The following is a 22,231-nucleotide window of genomic DNA, read 5'->3' as shown; positions in this document are numbered from 1 at the left end:
AGATCCAAAATTTTCCTTAACCAGCTCAATTGTGCCTGCTTGAAAAAACCTGGCCGAATAAATTTCCTTAACGGGAATCACCTCCCCTCAATTGTGCCTGCCCAAATAAACCTACCCAAATCTATCTACCCCGAAAATCAACATGTGTCACCATGTAACCCCCCTACCCAAGCCTTTCACAATTCACCTTGGATACGCCTCCACAATCAACCAGACATTCTTCGCCCGCTCGCCATTTTCCAAGGGGGAAAGAAGCCCTCCCCCACTTTTCCTACTTCTATGGCCCTTCCCAATTCTCACGCATCATTGAGTGACAACTCTAGCTTGGCAGCTATGGGTCTAAGGGTGAGGAGTGCAAAGCGGAACAAGGTCCTCTTCAAATCGGTCGATGGGAGGGAGAGGGTTATGGAGTTGCACGCCCTACGATTGGCAGCAAGCTTACGGGGTTAAGTAAAAACTGGAAAAAACTACACCTTCTAGGTCAACTTTTTTAAAATGCCGTCCAGTTTTCCTTTAGTGTAGATGGATGATGACCACTAAACAATCAGAATGTCTACTTGGCATCCCAACATCATGTCTGATTTGTTTACAATAAACGTTCATTGACCTTCCCTTCCAGCCTACATTCCAACTCACCAAGAAACAAGTAACATTGGAAACAAAAAATTTCAAAATTCGAGAATGTTGCAAAAATCCTATCGATCACCAACTTAATGCTTTTTTGACCGTGCAATATGCAGCTATCAACAAACTTGTAGTCCAAGAAACAGTTTGAACGCCAGCAAAAGCACTCAAATGGCATTATTTCAGAACACTCTTCAAGATCCGCACTTAAGGAGAGCACAATGAAATCTTTCAGAGCCCTGGCTCTCCACATGGCATGCAGTCGATATAAAAATTTAGCACTGAAATAGCAGCAAGGAGACATCCATTGAGGGCGCAACTGCGATGTCAATGTTGGCAAAATGCCAACACAAAGGCAATCCATGGAAATTCTGAGAGTTACTAACATTCCCAATCACCCAATTATAAATCAATATCAATAACAATATAATTACGTTCTTTTTTTCCACAACTCACCCACCCAGCTTGCTCGAATAAGGTCCAACAGCCAAAAAAGGTGGCTGCTTCAATGTTGATGAGATGCTACTTGACTCCTGGCCAGTAAGACTTCATTCCAAGGCTTATTTCTGGCGTTTATAAATCTTTGCGAGAAATGTCTTAAGCACAACCTGCAGGGGGAACATGTTATTTTTGGGAAAAGTGACATTTTGAGAAACCAGAAAACTTTTTTACTTGTACCACTTTTCCTACCCAAATAAAAAAGTTGAATAGTTCACAAACAGACTACCAGAGTACTCTTGTGCCAGCAAACTCTCTGTTGAAAACTTGGCACTTTCTAGGGGGGAGGGGGGAGAGAGAGAGAGAGAGAGAGAGAGAGAGAGAGAGGATATCGTAGTGATGCAGAGTGGGAAAGCAAGAAAGTGCCTGTTCAGTATCCATTGGAATTGGGATCATAATGTTCAGGACTTTCCAAAGCGCTCTCTCTCCCCAAAAGAAACACCAATATAACAAGGAAACAAAAGACAACCACAACAAGATATAAAACACTGTAATTGGGCGGTGTACAAGGAGGGACGATGGTCACAAAGGAATTTTGCAGGTGGAAACAAAACGAGGCTCCCAGCCTTGAAACTGTAAGTCTTCATATAGACAGTCATAAATATCATGGTTGGGCTTTCAATGGACAATAAAAATGCATCTCTCTCTCTCTCTCTCTCTCTCTCTCTAAATTTCGACATGGCTGATAGGTTGGCCAAGCACATGCTAACCACATAGGATTTACCAGCAAATGTACCTGTCAGGTGTAAAAGAGCCACTATCAGTATAATAGTAGCTTCTAGTCCAATAGATCCTGTAGGGTCTCAAGCAGACTTTACTGATAGTGGCTTCTAGTCCCATAGATCGGGTAGGGTGTCAAGCAGACTTTAATACAATCGTATCATACCATATCATCTCTCTCTCTCTCTCTCTATTGTGGACAATGTGGATAGTAGGGGGCGATGAGGCAGTTTCCTAAAGATTTCCTACCCCTCCCTCCACCCCCCAAAAAAAAAGCACCTGAGCTGGCAGTGACTACATGACTTGGCCTCAGGACTGCAGCTCTGCAGTGAGTTAGGTAGGCTGACTTGTTTTTCTGCCCCACAATGCTGTTTGGGGGCCAAAAACCGTGAGGCGCTCTCCTCTCCCAGAGACCTGACCTTCGAGTTCAAGGAAAAATTCACCATAGAGACAAAAGCCTCTTCAAGTATTCCATTAGTATTTGTGACACCATGGCTCCATCTAACTTCCCACAGCATTTAGTTAATATTTGCACACACCTTGATAGGCCATCTCATGGTCGAGAAAAGGTAGCCTACAGTCATCCATCAACATGATGCTTTGTTTGCCCCTCAACAGTGGGTTAAATAGATTTCTAAGGTAGCATAAATGCTCGAACCTCAACTGTTGAACTCTCTACTTCAAGATTGTTAGTAGTGCATTGCTGAAGTTACTTAAACCATCTAGGGCCTCCAAGCTATGTCTTCTCAGGCATATTGCTGGGGCACATGATCTCTGGGAAGGGCATTATGATCAAAAAGTCAAAGACAGATGCCATAAGCAGATTTTATTTGTATCGGGTGTCCCCACCCCCCGCCCCGCCCCCAATGGGTGTCTCTCTCTCTCTCTCTCTCATGGTGAGCAGCCTAATGGCAAAGTTATATGGCACTATTCTTGAGCAAAAAGTCAGCACATGGGCAGAGGAACAAGGACTCATAGCACCATCCCAAGCAGGGTTCCGTCCCAAACACTCAACGGTTGATCATTTGGTTGCCATAAGGGCTGTAACTGAAGGGACCAAGCATAAGAAAGCAGCTGTTTACTGACTGTTGCTTTGTAGACTTCAAGAAACAGTCCCATGTAATAAATTATGGGAAAGATTGGAAAGCTCAGAGAGGCCACGTATTGACTCTACGAAAGGTTTTAGCAGAGCTATCACAACCGCTAGTAGATAGATCGTGCTCCATACAAAAAGCTGTAATAAGCAGTGACATAGGGGTTAAGCAACGCTGCCCCCTCTCACCAATGCTTTTTGGTCTCTTTATTCATGATTTGGAGGGGTGGATGAGAATACACAAGGAAAATTTCAGGCACACTTGGATGCACTGAGAGAATTTTGCAAACACTCAGGAATGAAGATCAACATAGACAAGACAAAGGTAACCTCCAAGCAGCCCAACCAGCCTCTCTCCTGGCTGACCCATGTGCTGGTCTGTCCCGCCTCTGCTACGCCCTTTCTTAGCTCACTGATCTGCCCACACGTGTGGGCCTCAGCTCCGTACTGTTCCGTACTACTGCTGACGTCATCCGTGAGCTCATAGCCTCTTCTCTTGGGTCCCTGCTGCTGTCCTCTGCTCAGCCTTATGCTCCTGCAGATCAGCCACGAGCCTCCTCTCTTCTTTTGGGCACATCCTGTCCTAGGTCTCCCTCCCCCACGCTCTCCTCATATGGGGGCTTACAGATGGGGAGGTGACCTTTCCAACACCCCCTCTCACCGAAACATATCGGCCCAATGCCAACACATCGATGACAATGTTCCACTAACTCCCTGGTTGTAGTACTAAAACATTTCGATGTCAAAATCTTTTCCTTGCTTTTCATCTAGTGGCTCCTACTCCACCAGCTCTGGTTCCGCTTCTGCACACCATCCTAGTACACAAGTCCATCTCTAGTAGCACCTCCTGGCACCACCACCTTCAATCACATTCCCCCCTTTGAACTCCAGCAATCTAGCCGCCACAATCTTCCAGTTGTCACCCTCATAATGAGTGAACAACCTGGATTCTTCCACGCACCATGCTTTAAGGGTCTGTTTCAACCCGTCCTTCCTTTGGCAAGGTCCGCAACACATGAATATCTCCAAATAACCTAGCCCACGAACTCTCGCTGAGTTCTCAAGCAGGTACTCTTCTGGCTTCAGTACACCTTGTCCATCACCTTCCAGCAATCTGTGTCCGAGATTTGAAGAAGCACCCACAGTTCCCCTTCTGCCTTCGAAGAAGGCCAATTCCTTCCAATCTCGCATTCCCTGAGACAAATGAAGAGCAAAGTCTCTCGACAGCATGCTATAAAGGCTCAATTTTAGAACATCAAGTACATACCAAATCGTCGTACTACCTGTGTGCTTGCTTTGAAAGCAGACCATGCACCTCATCGAGGCACATAGCAATAGCCTATGTAATCCTGTACTATCCCCTTCTGAAGTATAGCATCCATCTGAACATGAAACGCCAAGGCACTCCATGGAATCCACCCTCGTGTTAGTATCAACAGCCACGTACCTGGAAGATACCAAGCACTCCATGCTGTCCTTCACCTTCACAAAGGCATCTGACTCCTCGTCGACCCACATCTCAATGTCAGACATCATCACCGTGGTTTCTAGGTCGGCATATCTGACCTCAGTAACACACAAAGATGCCACCAAGAACAACTCTTTGATTACCACATTTGCTTTGGCCATTGTATCACCCTCTGAAACTGAGTCGGACTCCTTCCTATTTTTCTGATCCGCCTTCTTCTTTTTGCAATCCTTCGCAAAATGACCTGGCGTGTCACAATAGAAGCACTTCTTCTTTCTCTTGGAAGTGTCCTCGTCATCAGAATCATCTTTCTTAGACTTGCCACCGTTAGGCTTGCCCTTCCCTTTGCCAACATAATCCTTTGCCAACAACGCCTTGTCATCTTTGTCGTTGTTCTCGAGCTTCTCCCTAGATTCTTCTTGTAGCAGTAATGGACCCAACTCCTCAAAAGTCAGAGGTTTGGTCCTCTATCCTACTGTCACAATCGTTACGAAGCTTTTGAAACTCCGAGATAGCCTCCTCAGTACCATCAAGGCCAAATGGCACGAGTCCACCTTCTGGCCAACTGATGCCAGTTGATCCCTCACCACCTTGACCTTCGTCAATTGGCTATGTATCGAATCTCCCTCATCCATATCTAGGTTGTAGAGCTGATGCTAAAGAAGCAAGACCCGAGATGTGTTGTCTGTCTCGTACAGATCCTTCAGAGTGACCCACGCCTCTACTGAAGTCTCGGCCATCTGGATGTGAGTATGCACAAAGTCTGCCGTAGTCCCAATGATCAATGCCAAGGCATGGGCATCTCTGTCTGCCCAAGCTTCGAGCTCCTCTCCATCTACAGACATGAGTATCTTACCCTTCTTGTTCACCATATCCTCCGGCTTCGCCTCCACTCCTGTTGTCAATTTCCACAGCTTTCGAGCCACTAAATGACTCCGGATTTTCACCTTCCAAATCGGGTAATTTGACCCATCCAGTTTCCCAGACTCTCCAAAGTTGAGGATAGTGAAAGAAAGAAATTTGGGAGAGGAGCAAGGGAGAACAAGGGCTGAAGAGGATGAAGAGATCGACATCTCTGCTGCTATACCACACAGCAAAGTCGAACAAACTCAACCTTCATTAGACTAGAACTCTCAACGCACCTGACTGAACCTACGTCACTCTCCTTCTCGCAAGGGCACAGTCCTCCAGTCGTGGAAGTCGATTCCCAAGAGCTTCAAAATCAATGTCATCCTTCAGCAAGGTCCCTACCTTCAGGCCCCCACACCTGTGAGCCTCCTATTTGGGCTTTGATACCATGTTAGAAATCACCCAACAAAGGGTACGCACAGCGGAAGACTGATAGAATAGCCCAGGAGCTCACACAGTGTGGTGTGGGGTGTGGAATCACAAACTTCTTAAACTTATGTGTGCATCCGATAGATGTGCAGACTCATCAATACACAATGAACCAGCCAGATAAAGAAACCACCAAAATAGCATATTTCCGTCCAAAGCTATGGACACAATACAAAATAGATAGATCCAGAGTCCCACCAATGGTGTGATCCTCTGATCTTACCACAAGGTCCTCCTCCTATCCGCTGGCTATCTCTAGAATCAAGCTCGCGTGCTCCACCTCGAGCGCCTGTAGACTTTCTGTCCAAAATGATCCTCTCCACCTTGCTGCCTATAGATCAGCCTAGGTGGGCAACCCTTCAAGCTCCGTCTACAGCTTCTCTAGGTCTCTTGGTCCTCCAAAGTATAGGCTCCAAGATGGGTAGAAGGCTGCTCCTGCTGCTTGTGTGAAGGCTGCTGCAGAGAATGAATTATGAGGGCACAAGGCACTCCCTTTTATAGGCCGAGAGGGCTTGCCAACCAACCAAATCAGTCAGGCGCAAAATGGCCGACCTGCTGGTCAGTCATTCTGCCCCCTCTGGCTTACAAAATGTGCACCTTCTGGGGCTCAAAACTAGGGCATGAGCCCTCATTTCAATGCAAGGGCCCAGCCCCTAGGTCTGGCCGACCCATGTGCTGGTCTGTCCCGCCTCTGCTACGCCCTTTCTTGGCTCCCTGATCTGCCCACTCGTGTGCGCCTTAGCTCCGTACTGTTCCGTACTACTGCTGACATCATCTGTGAGCTCATAGCCTCTTCTCTTGGGTCCCTGCTGCTGTCCTCTGCTCTGCCTTATGCTCCTGCAGATCAGCCAGGTACCCTCCTCTCTTCTTTTGGGCACATCCTGCCCTAGGTCTCCCTCCCCCACGCTCTCCTCATATGGGGCTTATAGATGGGGAGGTGACCTTTCCAACACAGACACCTACCTTACCCCATCTTGCTGGCTAAAACAGGAATAATAACCTAGAATGGGAAGCATTATGTCAATTCATTGACAAAGTTGAGAAGATGGATGCCAGTAGGATACCACACAAGGCGATGGAAGCTACACAAACCAAAGGGTGATATGAAGAGGGAATGAAGTGGATGGAATCATGGGGTATAACAGCTGCTGATATACCAGAAGATGCATGTGAAATAATGAAGCAGAAAATGATACAGAAGCTATGGCAAGACCCGGGGGCAAAAATGCAGTTCTACAAACAGGAAATCAACCCAATGAGCAGCTATGGAATGCAGAAATACCCTGAAGAAGACATCAGTATTTAAAAAACATTTAATCTGCAAAATCGGGACTAGTTCACATCATCTTGAAGTGGAGAGAGGCAGATGGGCAAGACCCAGAATCCCAAGAGAGGAAAGCACTTGTAAAATCTGCCCCATAGGAGAGGTAGCATGTACTCCTAAGATGTAGAGCTTACGCTCACGTCAGAGAAAGATATGAGGGCAGCGGAGACTATTTGAAAAATCTGTTAGTGCAGCCACAAAAAGCTAGGAAGCTACTTGAAGAGATATTGGAACATCGAAACAAGGTACTGGGTCTAGCACACAAGCTAGCCCAACAAGTACTCACTACATAAAGTTTGTAATATTTTATTTCACTGGTTGTAAGGGATCAATATTAGCTGATAGTGATCGCCAGTCCCATAGATCCTGAAGGGTCTCATGCGGACTTTAATACAATCATATCATATCATATGCTCTCTCTCTCTCTCTCTCTCTCTCTCTCTCTCTCTCTCTCTCTCATGCACACATTTTTGGTTGCAATCGGCCAGTTTGCAATAACAGCATCTCTGTGATTCTGGGCAATGCGCCAGAAATAGAATAGGTAGTCTAGCACTTCAGCGGAAACATAATTAACAGATGCTTTAGATATTTGAAAATGCATCAGGCACTCCAAGATTTCTAGCTCTAACTCTGCACTGTTATAATTAGCCTGGGGAAGGTATCATTCTGAATCTTCTCTCTCTCATACTTGTGTCAAAACAAAAAACAAGGAAAAACAAAAACTTACTTGTATTGCTAGATTTTCTTCACCCTCAATTGCAGCAATCAGCCTTCCATAGACCTCCTCCTCATACTCCGCAAAAACAGACTGCATTACACAAATAAAAGTTTCAGCAAACTAACTCCCGCACAGAGGCAATCTTTTTCATTGTAACACGATGGAAATACAGGTGAATGGTGAGAATATGCCCCCCTATGCAACTTTTATTCAAATTTCCTATAAGATAGTCTCCCCCCCCCCCCCAAAAAAACGAATGAGATCCCCCCCAACAAATGAAATCGATTAACCTAAGTTACATGACAGTTGTATGGTTGACGATGTCATCATAGAGACAAGCAGCTCTTAGGAAGACCATTCCATGGAGGTCTGATTGCAGTAGACTAGACGAATATGCAGTATACCCAGTCAAAGTGTAAGAAATCCTAGATTTACTATATTTAGAACTGTGCTAAGGAACAGAAAAGAGACTGAGATAGCAGAGAGCAAAGGAATAATGATATTGCTTGAATGTCTGTAGGGTGGATGTGATTGTCATCCATAGAATTTGGCCTCTCTTATATAGAGAGTGAAGAGTCACACATGAAAAGGTGTGTACTCCAAAGGGTATGTGCATGAAGAGGTGTGTACCCCTTGTGAAGGGTGTGACCCTTGATGAGAGGGTACATTACAATAGGAATGTCTCTTCATTAGAATGTCTCTTCATTAGAATGCCTCTTGTGAAGGGTTATGCCTCATTAGGAAGTGTCCCGTCGAAAAGGCAAGTGTCCCGTCGAAAGGGCAAGTATCCCGTCGAAAGGTCATACCCTTCCACAAGTGTCCATTCATTAAACCATCCATAAGTCTAGAAAGAGAAAGGAATACGTCACAGATCGTGACATCCCCTCCCACTCAAAAGAAGACCCTGGTGGAGATAATGAACTGATGTAGAAAATATCATGGTAGATGCTGAAAATACTGCTGTAATAGATCAGGGTACTGCTGTAAGTCTTCATCAGACTGCCAAGTAGCGTCGGAGTCGTCCAGATCTCGCCAAAGAACAAGGAATTCCGTGATAAGTCGATGTCGAGTCTCTCGCTGTCGATGGTCCAGAATACGCTCAGGAATAAGGAGAACATAATCGTCTTCGATTTCTGGGACATAATCACCTGCAGGAGGAACTGCTTCATCGCCTGGAATGTACGTCTTTAGCCAAGAAATATGAAATGTTGGATGGATTTTACCCCATGATGGTGGTAATTCCAATTTATAACTTAAAGGTGAATTTTTCTTGACGATCCGGAAAGGTCCATAGTATCTGGGTCGCAACTTAGGAAACACAGACTTAACCGTCTTATAGCGATGTGGGGCTACAAATAATAGCACCATATCACCAGTGTTAAATTCCAGGTGACGTCTATGTTTGTTGGCAGACCGTTGATACCGCTCTTGCGCTTTTCGCATATGATCCCTGACTTGCAGTAGAATGTCTTGCATTTCTTGAACCAATTGATCAGCTAGGGCCACTCGATGTTGAAGTACAAAATTTGTTGGTACAATCGGAGTGTGTCCATAAGCTGCTTGGAATGGAGTCATGCTGATGGCACTATGGAAAGAGTTATTATAAGCAAACTCAAGGAGTGGTAGATACTCTTCCCAGGCTGCGAGGCGTGACTGAACATAATGTCGAAGCATTTCTTCCAGAACTTGGTTGACTCTTTCAGTCTGTCCATCTGATTCTGGGTGGTAGGCTGAACTGAACAGTAGAGTAGTACCCAAAGATTTGAACAGGGAAATCCAAAAGTGACTGGTAAACTTAGGATCTCTGTCGGATATGATATTCTTGGGTAATCCATGGTGTCGGAAGATGTGTTGTATAAAGAGTTTGGCTATGTCCGGGGCCTGTGCACTGCTTTTGCAAGCAACAAAGTGTGCCATTTTGGACAAGCGATCAACAATTACCATAATCTGAGTATTACCTCTGGAGGATCGTGGTAGTGTTGTAATGAAATCCATGGAAATACTTTCCCACCTTTCAGTTGGAACTGGAAGAGGCTGAAGAAGTCCTGTTGGAAGTCGTCGACTTGCTTTCATTTGTTGACATGATAAACAGGATGTAACCATGTTGATGACATCTCTTTTCATCTGAGGCCAGTAGTATGTTGCACTGAGTAACCGATAAGTCTTATTGATGCCTGGATGGGCAGCATAAGGAACTACATGATGCTCTTTTAACAAAAGACGTCGAACATCCTTGTCATGTGGTACGCAGACGCGATCTTGATAATACAGAAGGTCGTCCGTATAAGAATAGGATGAGAAAATCTTTTGGTCGGAAGTCGAAGGTTGATCTTTGGAAAGAACCTGTACTGCGGTGCCGAAGTCTTTATCATTGAAATACTTTCCTTTGAATGAGTTCGGAACATCCACAGATAATGTAGAGATTACCATGGCTGATGCTAGAGCTAACCTGCTGAGAGCATCTGCAACTACATTGCGTAGTCCTAGTATGTACTCAATGGTCATGTGAAAGTTGGCCAAAAACTCAACCCAGCGTGCTTGTCGAGCGTTCATGACTGGCTGAGTAAAGATATACTTGAGAGAGTGGTGGTCTGTTTTGACCACAGAGTCGGCACCCATGAGATAATGTTTCCAAGAGCGATAAGCATGTACAACAGCAAGAAACTCCTTATCATATACCGGATATCGGGTTTGGATATCAGAATGTTTATGGCTGTCAAAAGCAATAACTCTGCCTTCTTGCATCAAGACTACTCCTGTAGCGATGTCGGAAGCGTCGGTCATGACCTCAAATGGGAGATTTGGGTCAGCAATAGCCATAACTGGTGTGGTAGTGAGTGCTTGCTTGAGTTGTTGGAAACTATACTCTGTTTCGGGAAGCCACTGAAAAATTGCTGTGCTTTTCAATAATTCGGACATAGGAGCTGCGATTTCGGAAAACTGATAGACCTTTGTATGGTAGAAGTTTGCCAATCCGAGAAAAGAGCGGACATCATGAACATTCTTAGGAGTAGGCCAGTTTCGGATTACCTCGACCTTCTTGGGATCCACAGAGATACCTTGAGCTGAAATAACATGTCCCAAATATTCAAGTTGGGTCTTGAAGAACTCACTCTTCTCAATGTTGATGTAGAGAGAATTTGCGCGGAGAACTGCAAAAACTTGGTGAAGATGTTGTTTGTGCTCATGTAGGGATCTGCTGAAAACGAGGATGTCATCGAGGTAAACGATGACGAACTTATCGAGGAAAGGCCTGAAGATGTCGTTCATTAATGTCATGAATGTGGCCGGGGCATTGTTTAACCCAAAAGGCATGACCAAACATTCATAGTGTCCATACTTTGTTCGAAAAGCTGTCTTGTATTCATCGCCTTCTCGTATACGAATTTGATGATAACCTGAACGAAGATCAATCTTGGAGAAGTGTGTTGCATGTAGAAGTTGATCGAAGAGGTCATCAATGCGAGGCAATGGATACTTGTTTTTGATAGTGAGCTTGTTGAGAGCTCGGTAGTCGATGCAGAGGCGCATAGACTTGTTCTTTTTTTCCACAAGTAGTACAGGAGATCCGAAAGGGCTGCGACTGGGCCAAATGTGACCTTTGTCGATTAGCTCGGTGACCTGTCTTTGGATTTCTTCATTTTGAGTGTAAGAAACCCGATAAGGAGGCTTCGACGGTGGATTACTGCCGGGAATAAGTTCGATTGGGTGATCCACTGGGCGTCGAGGTGGTAACTGTTTTGGCAATTCCTGAGGAAAAATATCCAGGTAAGGCTGGAAAAAAGGTTGGTTGAGGTATTCAGGAGGATCCTTTGTTGGTGTCTCCTCGACTGCCGTAACCAACAAAAGTGAAGTCTTTGCTTGGCGTTTACGAACCCACTTCTTTACTTGTAGGGCAGAGGCAACTGGGGTTGAAGGAGAATCCCTAGAACCAGTTAGCTCAATAAGTTTTCCCTGGTGGACAAACTGGATAGTATGGCTGCGAAAACTGATTGATGGATCATAGTCGTAGAGCCATTGTTGTCCGAGTATGACATCGTACCGAGAAAGAGGCATAATGTCGAAGTTTAACTTGTCCGTATAATGTTGGATGCGAAAAGACAAGTTTTTGATCCTGGTGTTGCACAAGAAAGTTGTTCCATTTGCGAGTTCAATCTGATAGTCCATGAGGCTAGGACTGGTGGTCAACCGAAGTTTATCGACCACACAACTGGCTAGGAAATTATGAGAACAGCCACTGTCAATGAGGATGGTGACCGTTGTTCCACGAATCGATCCTTGAACACAAAGTACTTGAGTAGCCAGGGAAGGTTCGGGGTTACTGGCAAGGCTCAGGTGGATGGTATTCGCCATTCGAACAGCCTTGCCTTTCTTGTCTTGTGCTGAGGTAGCATCTTCTTTTGGGGAAGTGCTAGGTTCCATATTAGAATTTTGCTTTGGTCGCTTGGGACAATCGAACCATCTATGGTCGCCTGTACAGATGGTACAAAGTCCTTTTGAGCTGGAGTTATTCTTCTTGTCAGTGGCCGCACCTTTATGTTGGGGGCTGTCGATAATGACTTTGTGAAGAAGAAGAAACACGATCCTTGGGGGAGTGCTTCTGTTGGAATCCAGCAAATGATTTCTGAGGCTTCTGGGGATCTTGAGACTGTCGCTGACCTTGATTACCGAAGTTTTTGCGAAACCTGGTATTATCTTGAGGGCGAGCACCTTTGGCCATAGGAGAGTTCTGTGTGCGATTAGCACTCTGCTTGCCTGTGTTGAGGAAATCTGTAATGCGCTCTGCGTAAGCAATAGCGCCATCTGTGGTGGTGATATTGGCTTTAAGAACATCAATGCGTAACGAGGGTTGTAGGCCTGAGATGAAAGCATGAAGGCGATCATCCTCAGTTAAACCATCAATCTCTAGCACCAATGTGGTGAACTGAGAGATATAAGAAGACAGGGAACCCGTTTGCTCCAACTGTCGAAGTTTTGATCGTGCTTGGAAGTCCGCATTGGCAGGTACAAACTGCTTACGGAGCACGTGTTCAAAACGTTCCCAAGTTAACACACTTTTTCCGTTTTTTAAGCGTCTTTGCCACCATAGAAATGCTGTATCCTTCAGGAGGGAGGCTGCCAAGGCGATCTTTTTGCCTTCCGTGAGGTCAACAGTGTCAAAATACATGCGCATTTTAGCGAGCCATTGGTCAACAGTTCGGCGATTACGTTGACCAGTGTAGGCTTCCGGAAGTTTGACGTCAAGTCGCTTTGTTTTGGAAGCTTGAAGTAATCGGTAGAGAGTACGCAGTTCAGTATTTTCTACCTCTGGTGGGAAAGAGAACCAGGTCGGAGATGCTGTCCTGAAGCTGAGATATTTGAAGTTGCAATAGAGATTCACTTTGGGTGTTGCCTTCAGGTCTTTTTGGGACTTGATTCTTTAATCTCGGGAGAGGCTTCACGCGAGCGGTGCGACATGTCGGAAATCCCTGTGAGAGAGGCGCGAACTTGCGCTCTAGTTTGTACCATCCCTGAAAGAGGATTCGGGCTGCTCCCTGAGGTTGCTCATATTGGAGGGGGCAAGCGAGGCAGGATGGAACCACCCGTGGAAATCTGGTAAGGGAGGTCCTGTCGGAGGTAACACTGGAGATTCTGAGAAAGGTGTTACTGCTCGTGATAAGACAGGGGTAGGTAGCAGAGTCCACGGATCTGAAAAAGGATAAGGAGCTGCTGTCGGGAATGGAGGATATCCAAGAGAGGGAGTGCCTTCAGGATGTAAATACTAACTGGGAGAAGGTACACCCTGTAGAGGAGGATATCGGGGAGCTGAAGGAGGTGGAGAGTACCCTGGGGATGCCGAAGGTGAAGGGTAGAACTCTCTCCAAAAATGAACAGCAAACTCCTGAGGAATATCGTGTTCCGGATATCTTCGTGTCTCGTGGAACACAACCTGTACTGTGCTGAGGAAATAATGTAACTGAGGTGCCTCACGCAGAAGGTAGAGGATGTGATCCAAGTCACTCGGAGGGCACGTGACACAGAAGACCCAAGATGCAAAGGCTCCAAAATGGGCTGGCTGTGCAATTTGAACACGATATTGTGTAGTAGCTGATGTCCTTGAATGGCCGGGTGAATTACCAGGGGTTTCCATGCTTTAATGTGGATCCTTTCATTTGCTGTAATTTGTTAAAAAGAATCCTTAAAAGCAGATTGGAAAGACTCCACTTGGCAATACTTTAATCTGCCAAGTTATTGCGTAGAAGAAGGCTGCAAATCGTTGTCCGGAGGTCCAGGTTGCAGTATTTGCGAGGAATGCTCGAGGCTTGTCTGGTCCGGGCTGTCAACAGGCTGTCTTCATTGCGAGAAAAGTGGCAACTGGTGCTGAATTGCAGGGTGAAAATGGCGAAACAAGGAGAGGGCAGCAGACTGTCAGGAAAAACAGGTATCCAGGGCTGCAATGGCAAGGCCAGGGCTGCAAATAGCGAGGGAGGCTGTCAGCAAGAATGGCGAAGTAAGGGTTGGCAGCGCAGGCTGATACAGAAGTGACGGTACGGCCTGTACGGATGCAGGCTGGCTGTCCGTACGGAAGTACCGTACGGTTCGTACGGTAGATGGCGCAGGCAGATGGCGTGAAAATGGCGCAGGCTGCTGGTTGGCCGTACGGCTGGATGCGCAGCAGGGTACCGATGGATGCGCAGCAGGGTACGGATGGACTGCGCGGGGGGGGTACGGAAAAAATGGCGCAGGCTGTATGGCTGGGTACGGAAAAGAATGCGCAGGCTGTACGGCTGTTGCGCAGGGATTTGCTCGAAATCCGTACGTGAAATAAAGAGGTGCGCCTCTTTTCGTCGGGGCTGCCCAATGGGTTATTTGCCCCAAATTAATTTGGGGGTTAAGTTAACCCTAGGGTAGTTAGGGTAACCTAGGGGTAGGGGATGGGTTTAATTTTTGTCCCTTTTTACCCCTCTAGGTACCCTTTTTGTAGGTACTTGGGCCTAGGAGGTGTGCCTATTCGAAGGGGTGTGACCCTTGGAACAGGTGCACCTGTTCATGAGGGGATATGTCCCTTTTGTTAAAAGGGGTGCGACCCTGCATGAATAGGTATGTCCCTTTGCCCACGATGGGGTATGTCCCATGAGTGAGGAGTCGAGACTCGTCACCAAAAGGTGTGTCCCATGGTGGAAAAGGCGCGTCCCTTGGTTTTGGGACAGCCCAAGCACCTTAAAGGACACGATTTTGGTCGTGTCCATTCACATCAACTTGTGATGTGAGGGAGATGGAGAGGCCAGGATGACTTTAGGCGTTTAAAAATTTTACGCTCATCCTCTCCATCTCTTCCATGCACTATGTGCACGGATGTCCTTCTAGCGGCAAAAATGTATCAGATCAGCGCTAGAAGGTGGGGGGCATTTCCTACAGGCAAGAGCGAATTTTGCTCTGATACCACTGCAAGAATTCCTAGATTTACTATATTTAGAACTGTGCTAAGGAACAGAAAAGAGACTGAGATAGCAGAGAGCAAAGGAATAATGATATTGCTTGAATGTCTGTAGGGTGGATGTGATTGTCATCCATAGAATTTGGCCTCTCTTATATAGAGAGTGAAGAGTCACACATGAAAAGGTGTGTACTCCAAAGGGTATGTGCATGAAGAGGTGTGTACCCCTTGTGAAGGGTGTGACCCTTGATGAGAGGGTACATTACAATAGGAATGTCTCTTCATTAGAATGTCTCTTCATTAGAATGCCTCTTGTGAAGGGTTATGCCTCATTAGGAAGTGTCCCGTCGAAAAGGCAAGTGTCCCGTCGAAAGGGCAAGTGTCCCGTCGAAAGGTCATACCCTTCCACAAGTGTCCATTCATTAAACCATCCATAAGTCTAGAAAGAGAAAGGAATACGTCACAGATCGTGACACAAAGACTTGGGTGTCGGAAACTAGGTAGCCACTAGCTGAGCAGAGTACTATGATGACCTTGAATGACTCCGGATTTATTCCTTAGAAGAGCTGAATCTAAAGCTTGATTCTGGAAATAGTTGGATGCAGGTTCCATGTTCCCAGGAGGGGTCTATGTAGTATGAAGAGCAGCCATAATGATCGCTCTACACAAGATTCATGGATGGAGATCGCGGATTCTGCCAGATGGACAAGTTGAAACACACCCTTGATGTTTGGTACCAATCAGGTTCCAAGCTGTTCCTTGCTTATGGGAGGGACAACTCAATAGTCATCTGTCATTTTGAGGATGGCTTGGCCATCAGGATTCAGCAGAGTTCATGGCTTGGTGATTCCACTAGATGGACACATGGATGGTACATATGGGCCAAGTGGCCCAAGTTGTGCAGATTGGTCGACTCCTCTATGTTCCAACCCCTGCCTCTATATAAGCCGACCAGGCCTTCTATCTGCTCGACCCCACCCCCAGGCAGCTGCTCCAGCTCCTGGTTGGGTCTCTTCCAGGGCCCTGCCTTCTAGCCCACATGGCCATGCTTCTGTGCTCCCCATTTGGCAGTCAGATCTATACCAGGTCTGCTGCCAACCTTGGAGTCTATGATGCACATATTGCAGCCAAGGCAGTGCCAAAAAGGCAGCCACCCATGCGGCAGCCTGATCCGCTGCCCACGTGGCAGTCCCATGTACTGCACCATTGGAGCTTGGAAGCCCAAGATGTACGCATCTATTCTGACACCCCCTCTCAATGACCCAATTTTGGACCACATCTACCTGTTGAATGAGATGCTCTATTTGCTCCTGAGGGTGGGCACTTAGGATTAAATCGAAGTCGCTCTTCAAAGTTGGGCCGTAAGCCGACCCTCTCCCTATATAAAGGAGCCTAAGCAGTCTTCAGTCTGCTGAAGGCCCTTTCTAGGGTATGTGGCAAGGAGGAAAGGAGCAGCAGTTATAAGAGTCTAGTTTTGGTGCTCACTTGGGGCTCAGTTTGTGCAGGTTTTGGCTGAAGTTAGGTCATTCCAGAGGCTGTCCACATGGAGCTTGACAGTCACCTTTTGTATCAGCCCACATGGAGAAGCATGGTAGGAAATATATCTTGCTGTATACTTTGCTTAGTACTTTCCAGACTTCATATCATTTACTTGCGTGCACGTGGGCATCTAAGAGTAGTCAGATCCTTGGGAGCCCATCTTTTCGCTGTGTGTGTGAGTGCATGCACGCGTGCGTGCATTCGTGTGTGTGTGTGTGTGTGTGTGTGTGTGTGTGTGTGTGTGTCTGTCTGGTATCTCTGACAAAAACAAGAGAACAATCAGAGACAGAAGTGGGGTGGGGTGAGGGAAAAAGAGAGAGTGAGAGTGAGAGAGAGAGAGAGAGAGAGAGAGACAACAAAACAAAACACCTTATAAAAAATATTTATTGATTTTTCCTGAAGGAGAGGACATGAAACATAGCAAAGAGTAAAAAATATATACTTAGTTCATGATCTTATAGAGAGCTTACCTGCAAGTCAAGTTCACAGTACACCTTTTTAACCTCAGCAACACATGAATGGTCCTTCTTCCCATAGTTTTCCTATAGATTTACATTTGAAATGATTTTAAGCCTATTCCTCAGAAAATGAATCATTTCAAATAGATTTGAACTGTTCACCATTGCATTTGCAGATCAGGACAAACTGATAGGTAGAACTTAAGGCATTACATGAAGAAGTTTCCTTTGCTTCTCATCTGCCCTCTTGAGGGCTTGGACTATTAGCCAGGAGCATTTGGTATCTTCGATGTCAGTCCCAATCTGCAGTTAAGCATAAAATTTTGAAATTAAAAAAACTTTCATCTATTTTGACTAAATATTACATTGAGGCTGTGTATTCAACCCAGATAGCACAAGATTTCTTACTTTTCCAATGACCTGAGGGTCACCATAGCAGTCCAGGTAATCATCCTGGAACATCATATAATCCACTTTAGTGTACGCACATTTCTAGCAAGAAACAGTACTGTGGTCATCACCAATCTCAAAACAGAACATTGTACATTTATAACTCCGAGATCATTCTAAGAGCAGCTACCCTTCTTAGTGCCATACCTGTACTTGAAAGTAAGTGCCCATCAACACCAAAGTCTGCTTTGTAGACTCAAACCTTCCTAGACTTTCCCCAGACATAAGGAGAGCACAGGCAACCTGCCCAATGACAAATGCAGTTTCAAGATCAACGAATCTGACAACATATCATCCACACAATCTCTGACAAACTGAATAACTTAAGAATGGTCTCAAGGCATAAATATAAGACTGCAAAATACTCCTGCGTTTAAATGTTGGTTTATGTGAGCCTACTCCCAAAAACTTCCACTTACAGGAAGGTAAAATGAATAGTACGCAGTTTTACACCGCACGATTTGAAGGTACCTGCATTAAAAAAAATTCTTAAAGAAAGCCTTAAAGAAACTAAGAAAGTAATAAAATGGAGTACTGGTACATCCACAATTAAATACTCTTCACCAAAGGAGCTAATAATTTAGCCACACCCACAATCATAAACTTCACCAGAGCAGATTATCTAGCTTCTATTTTCTCAGGATCTCCTTGTGTATGATACTATTTGACCAAAGAAAAATGCAGTGCAGATTAGCCTTAAACCACATCCAGATCTTCAGGAACAAGGGCTATGGCAAATAAGCCCCCGATGACTCACGTTGGCATAACATATTTAGACAAGTCCACTTCACCAGCAGGAGTTGTGATAAGATCCAGCATCTGCCCTGAGGCTGTCTGAAACTCTACCTGAAAATGTGGACCATCTGTTCAGTCTACCTACCAAAAAATTGTTCTGCTAAAGCATTCTTTCAAATGTTAAAGCAGAACAATCACATGTCACTCTAGGAAGTATTCATGCACTAGCTAAAAACAATGGAGAATATAAACAAAGTATATAAAACACAAACATGGGACATGCGGTAAGTTGAATTTACTTCATTGAACAAGTCGCATAGTTCAACGTAGTAAGGCTTGTGGTGAAAATGCCACTTCAAGATTCTGTAGATATGATTTCGCAGCAGTATCCCATCATTTATAGCAATGCTGCTGACCTGTCACTCTTTTTATCAGATCCCACAATGTTTTACTAATTGAAACTTCCTACGAAACATCCAAAGCCTATATGTCCTCTGACTACACCTTGTATGACATTTAAGTTTGTAGTAAAAGAAGAAGCCTCATGCATGTGCAACATACTAGCAACCTCACAAAAGTAAAACCTTGCCTGTGGCATCCTAAACCAACATGGCTGGCCACGACGAGTAATTGAACCGTCCATTATATCATCCAATACCAGAAAAAAAGCCTGAAGCTGCAGCACAAATTATGACAATGGTATGGATGCGTGTGAACATCATGAAACGTTGGGGTCAACGCAGACTTTGAGAATTAACAAAAAGCGTGACCTCACCCACTCTATGCACCACCCGAGCACAGAGGCCAGGAACTTTTCATTTTCAGATAGCTCCTTCCCACGTTTCATAAGCCTGAAGCTGTCAACTACTGACAAGCCCCGGTTGAGCTTCCCTGCAAAACGCAAGCCCTTTCATTATGAAGCCAAATGCATACAAGAGACTGCCTGATAAATTCGTGTGACATAAGGCTCTTAACCTGAATTACAATGAAACGGTCATAATGGAATGGCTGAAAATTTCTATGTTTCTAATCATAAATTGCTTTCGATATGATAATTGCTCCTTCAATAAGCAAGCAGTCCTGTAAGTTTGCAGTTGATCTGCCATGAGTAAAGTTCTAATCAGATCTTTTGGCGATAGACACCATTTTTTCCCGGAGATGGGTCTGATATCAGTTCTCGACCTCCTCTACATCCAAGCTTTTCAAAGACAAGGTGAATCCATACCTCCTGGTACATTGTGATCGAGCATCTGTCAAGCCATAGACAAGGGGTAAACACAACGTAAGCTTAAACTGACTAAAGAATTTGTGATTTGCACAAAGAATCTGCTTGAATCTTTACGTCGATATTTACGTCTATCCAACAAGACAGAATGACAATACACAATCTTTAGTCTCCCCTAGTCCATAGCATTTCGTAAGTTTATACGTGTACATCTGTAAACGTCCACTTAGTGTATCCACCTTTTCGACCCATCTTCGAGAGTCTTCTGTGTATGTAAAGGTTTCAGAATCCGCCAGTAACTGAGTTTTCAATTTTTGGTACACCTCTAAAAATTCGGTCCGACTTGTTGCAGCTTTCGTATTCCCTGGGTCTGTCACCTCCATGAGTGCTTATGAAAAAGGTGTATGAGATCTTCAGACTTCTCCTTGTCAATAACTTGCGCCGGACCCTATTGCAAGTTCATGAACTTATTATGTACAAAAGAAACTTCTCAAACGTCTACAAGTAAAAAGACGGATCCAACGGATGATGCCAATGCGTAGACATTTGCGTAGTGCTGTAAAACAGACGGTGAAGCCAACAAACCGAACCCGATTAGCCTTCTAATAGGTAGAAGTAGCAGAACCGAAATTATCTCCGTCCTGCCACGCCTATAAAACCACAGAAGCACTGAGGTCAAAGGAAACAGAGCTGCGCAAATTTCGGGCAGATGCCGCAAAATCCGCACTTTGTCCCGAGTGACTGCAACATTGGGCAGAGATCCTGAAGCTCGGACAAGGCAGGAGAGAAAATCGCGCAAGCTAGCTATGTAGAACAAGAATGCGTGACAGACAGAATTGGGCGATAGAAGACGAGGCACAAAAGTGGCACATGCTCCTCTGTCGGTCTTTGTAATTGCATGTCACACGAAAATAGCGCTCAAAATGCTCATAATTGTGGTCAAAATTCTCGGTGCGAGTAGGCCCATACCATGTCGTTTATTCGGTGCGAAAATGGGTTTGGGTATTGACGCACATCTTGCTTTTAGATCACCAGCCCCACATGCACCCTTGGGTCGGTCATTCCTTGATTGCTCTCAAGAGACGGTCAGTCCGTTGTGGACATGCTACTCTTCAACTTTTCGACTTCTCTCTCAATAGAAATTGCTTTCAGATTGTTCAACGTCTTCTTTTGGCAACACATGAAGTGTATTTTGGTCACATAGCTCCTTGGCTCGTTTTCAAAAGTACTATATCTTCTTCATAGATTGGAAAATGTGTGTGTTTCGTCTTTACTTCCATGCTCTTTTCCTATAAGCGTTGGCAACGCTGGAAGATTTAGCGAGGATGAGGTCACTGAAATAATCTTTCTTTGTGTCTAAGTTCTTGATTCGGCATAATAATACATTGGTGATGATGCATTTCAAGCCAAGCACAATACTTCTTTTAGTAAGCTACAGCCATGCTATGCTGGTGGGCATTTCAGTCTATCTGTATCTCTATAGACTGGATGTTATCACAAAATCCGTGTGATCACTGATTAAGTCCTTGTTATTTGGCTAACAACAAATCTATCACCGAGACTTAAAGCTGGAAAACCCTTGTTGGATGGAAGCCCTGCCCTAGATTGAAGATTTGCAACTTCGGATATTCAAAGGTGAACCTCATGTGCTGAAGCTAAGGGGGGCTACATGAGGGCACAAAAATATATCTTCTTTTCTAGACTCATTACGACGAATTGTATTTAGCTTACTAGTAATTATTGAAATATGGAGGTGGAGGTAGCTTTTGTTGTTGTTCGATCTCTTGGCTTGTTGATGAGTGTGGTGATGCTGCTTGTGGTCTTTCACACTGCACTCACAACCTAAGTCAATGTCATAACATATGCTTTCATCACTTCGGACGTTCTATCCAGGAAAGAGTACGATGACAAGGTATACAATTTTGTAGCAAAGGTAGATCAAGCACCAAGTTAGGAATCAAGTAGCTGTCGTTTGCATCTGCATGTGATGTTATCTGCATCTACAATTTCTTTTGAGAAGTGTGAGCATACATACATCCTGCAAAATGATCATAGGAGTAAAACTATAAATTGACGTGAAAGACAAGGAGTACTTCTATGTGACCCTGCACCTTCTTTTTTCTCCCTTTTATCCCCCCTTTTTTTTGCTTGCACTCACACACACATGGCCATCTACAAGGGTCAACATCAGCCCTTCGGATTGACTGCAGCTGAACTATTGTTGCTCTACATCTTAAACTTCTCACCCATGCAATTGCTTACTGTTGCCGCCGTTAGACCTCCTTACAAGGAAGGACAAACGCCCATTGTGTTCGAGAGGATCATTGCATACTTAAAGCCTATTGCTAATGCTTCTAGCTTCAATGTTCGGGAGGAAGGGACAAAGCTAGACAAGAGTGGGGAGCATACTTGGGTGTGGGTAAGAAATGGAATATAATCTACCTTTATATATTCTCTTTCAAATTTTTATTAAGTGACCTTAAGGAATATCGATTCAAGTATCATTAGCTATGTGACCTAGAATAGGTTGTTGAAAAGTATGAAATGCCATGCAAGGATTTGAGATTTGGATATGAAGACATATTTGGAGCATGTTGTACACAAAATCAAAGCATCTTAACTAT

The 22,231-nt window shown here is 44.9% G+C and overlaps 1 protein-coding gene across 2 annotated transcripts; it reads right to left on the bottom strand.

The window, feature by feature from the left end:
- Nucleotides 1–792: 792 nt before the first annotated feature.
- Nucleotides 793–20,553, bottom strand: LOC147903048 (farnesyl pyrophosphate synthase-like). 2 transcript variants are annotated; one of them, XM_087374139.1, is made up of 14 exons: nucleotides 20,193–20,553; nucleotides 19,847–20,055; nucleotides 19,608–19,632; nucleotides 19,158–19,273; nucleotides 18,967–19,058; nucleotides 18,682–18,793; nucleotides 18,405–18,493; nucleotides 18,067–18,118; nucleotides 17,795–17,890; nucleotides 17,606–17,650; nucleotides 17,411–17,500; nucleotides 17,210–17,281; nucleotides 7,793–7,873; nucleotides 793–1,232 (listed from the first exon to the last, which is right to left on the bottom strand). In XM_087374139.1, the coding sequence occupies exons 2-14, from the start codon at nucleotides 19,988–19,990 to the stop codon at nucleotides 1,185–1,187; spliced, it is 1,062 nt and encodes a 353-aa protein (XP_087230265.1). In that variant the 5' UTR covers nucleotides 19,991–20,055; nucleotides 20,193–20,553; the 3' UTR covers nucleotides 793–1,184. The 2 variants fall into 2 exon arrangements, with proteins under 2 accessions (XP_087230265.1, XP_087230266.1); XM_087374140.1 differs by having other exon boundaries at nucleotides 20,198–20,553.
- Nucleotides 20,554–22,231: the final 1,678 nt, after the last annotated feature.

The sequence above is a fragment of the Dipteris shenzhenensis genome, chromosome 4, assembly GCF_047967505.1.
Source record: "Dipteris shenzhenensis isolate YYH24624 ecotype China chromosome 4, Dip_SZ_1.0, whole genome shotgun sequence".
In the NCBI taxonomy this organism is placed as follows: Eukaryota; Viridiplantae; Streptophyta; class Polypodiopsida; order Gleicheniales; family Dipteridaceae; genus Dipteris; species Dipteris shenzhenensis.
Note: the sequence above shows the minus strand (reverse complement) of the source record. Positions and strands in the feature narration are given on the sequence as shown.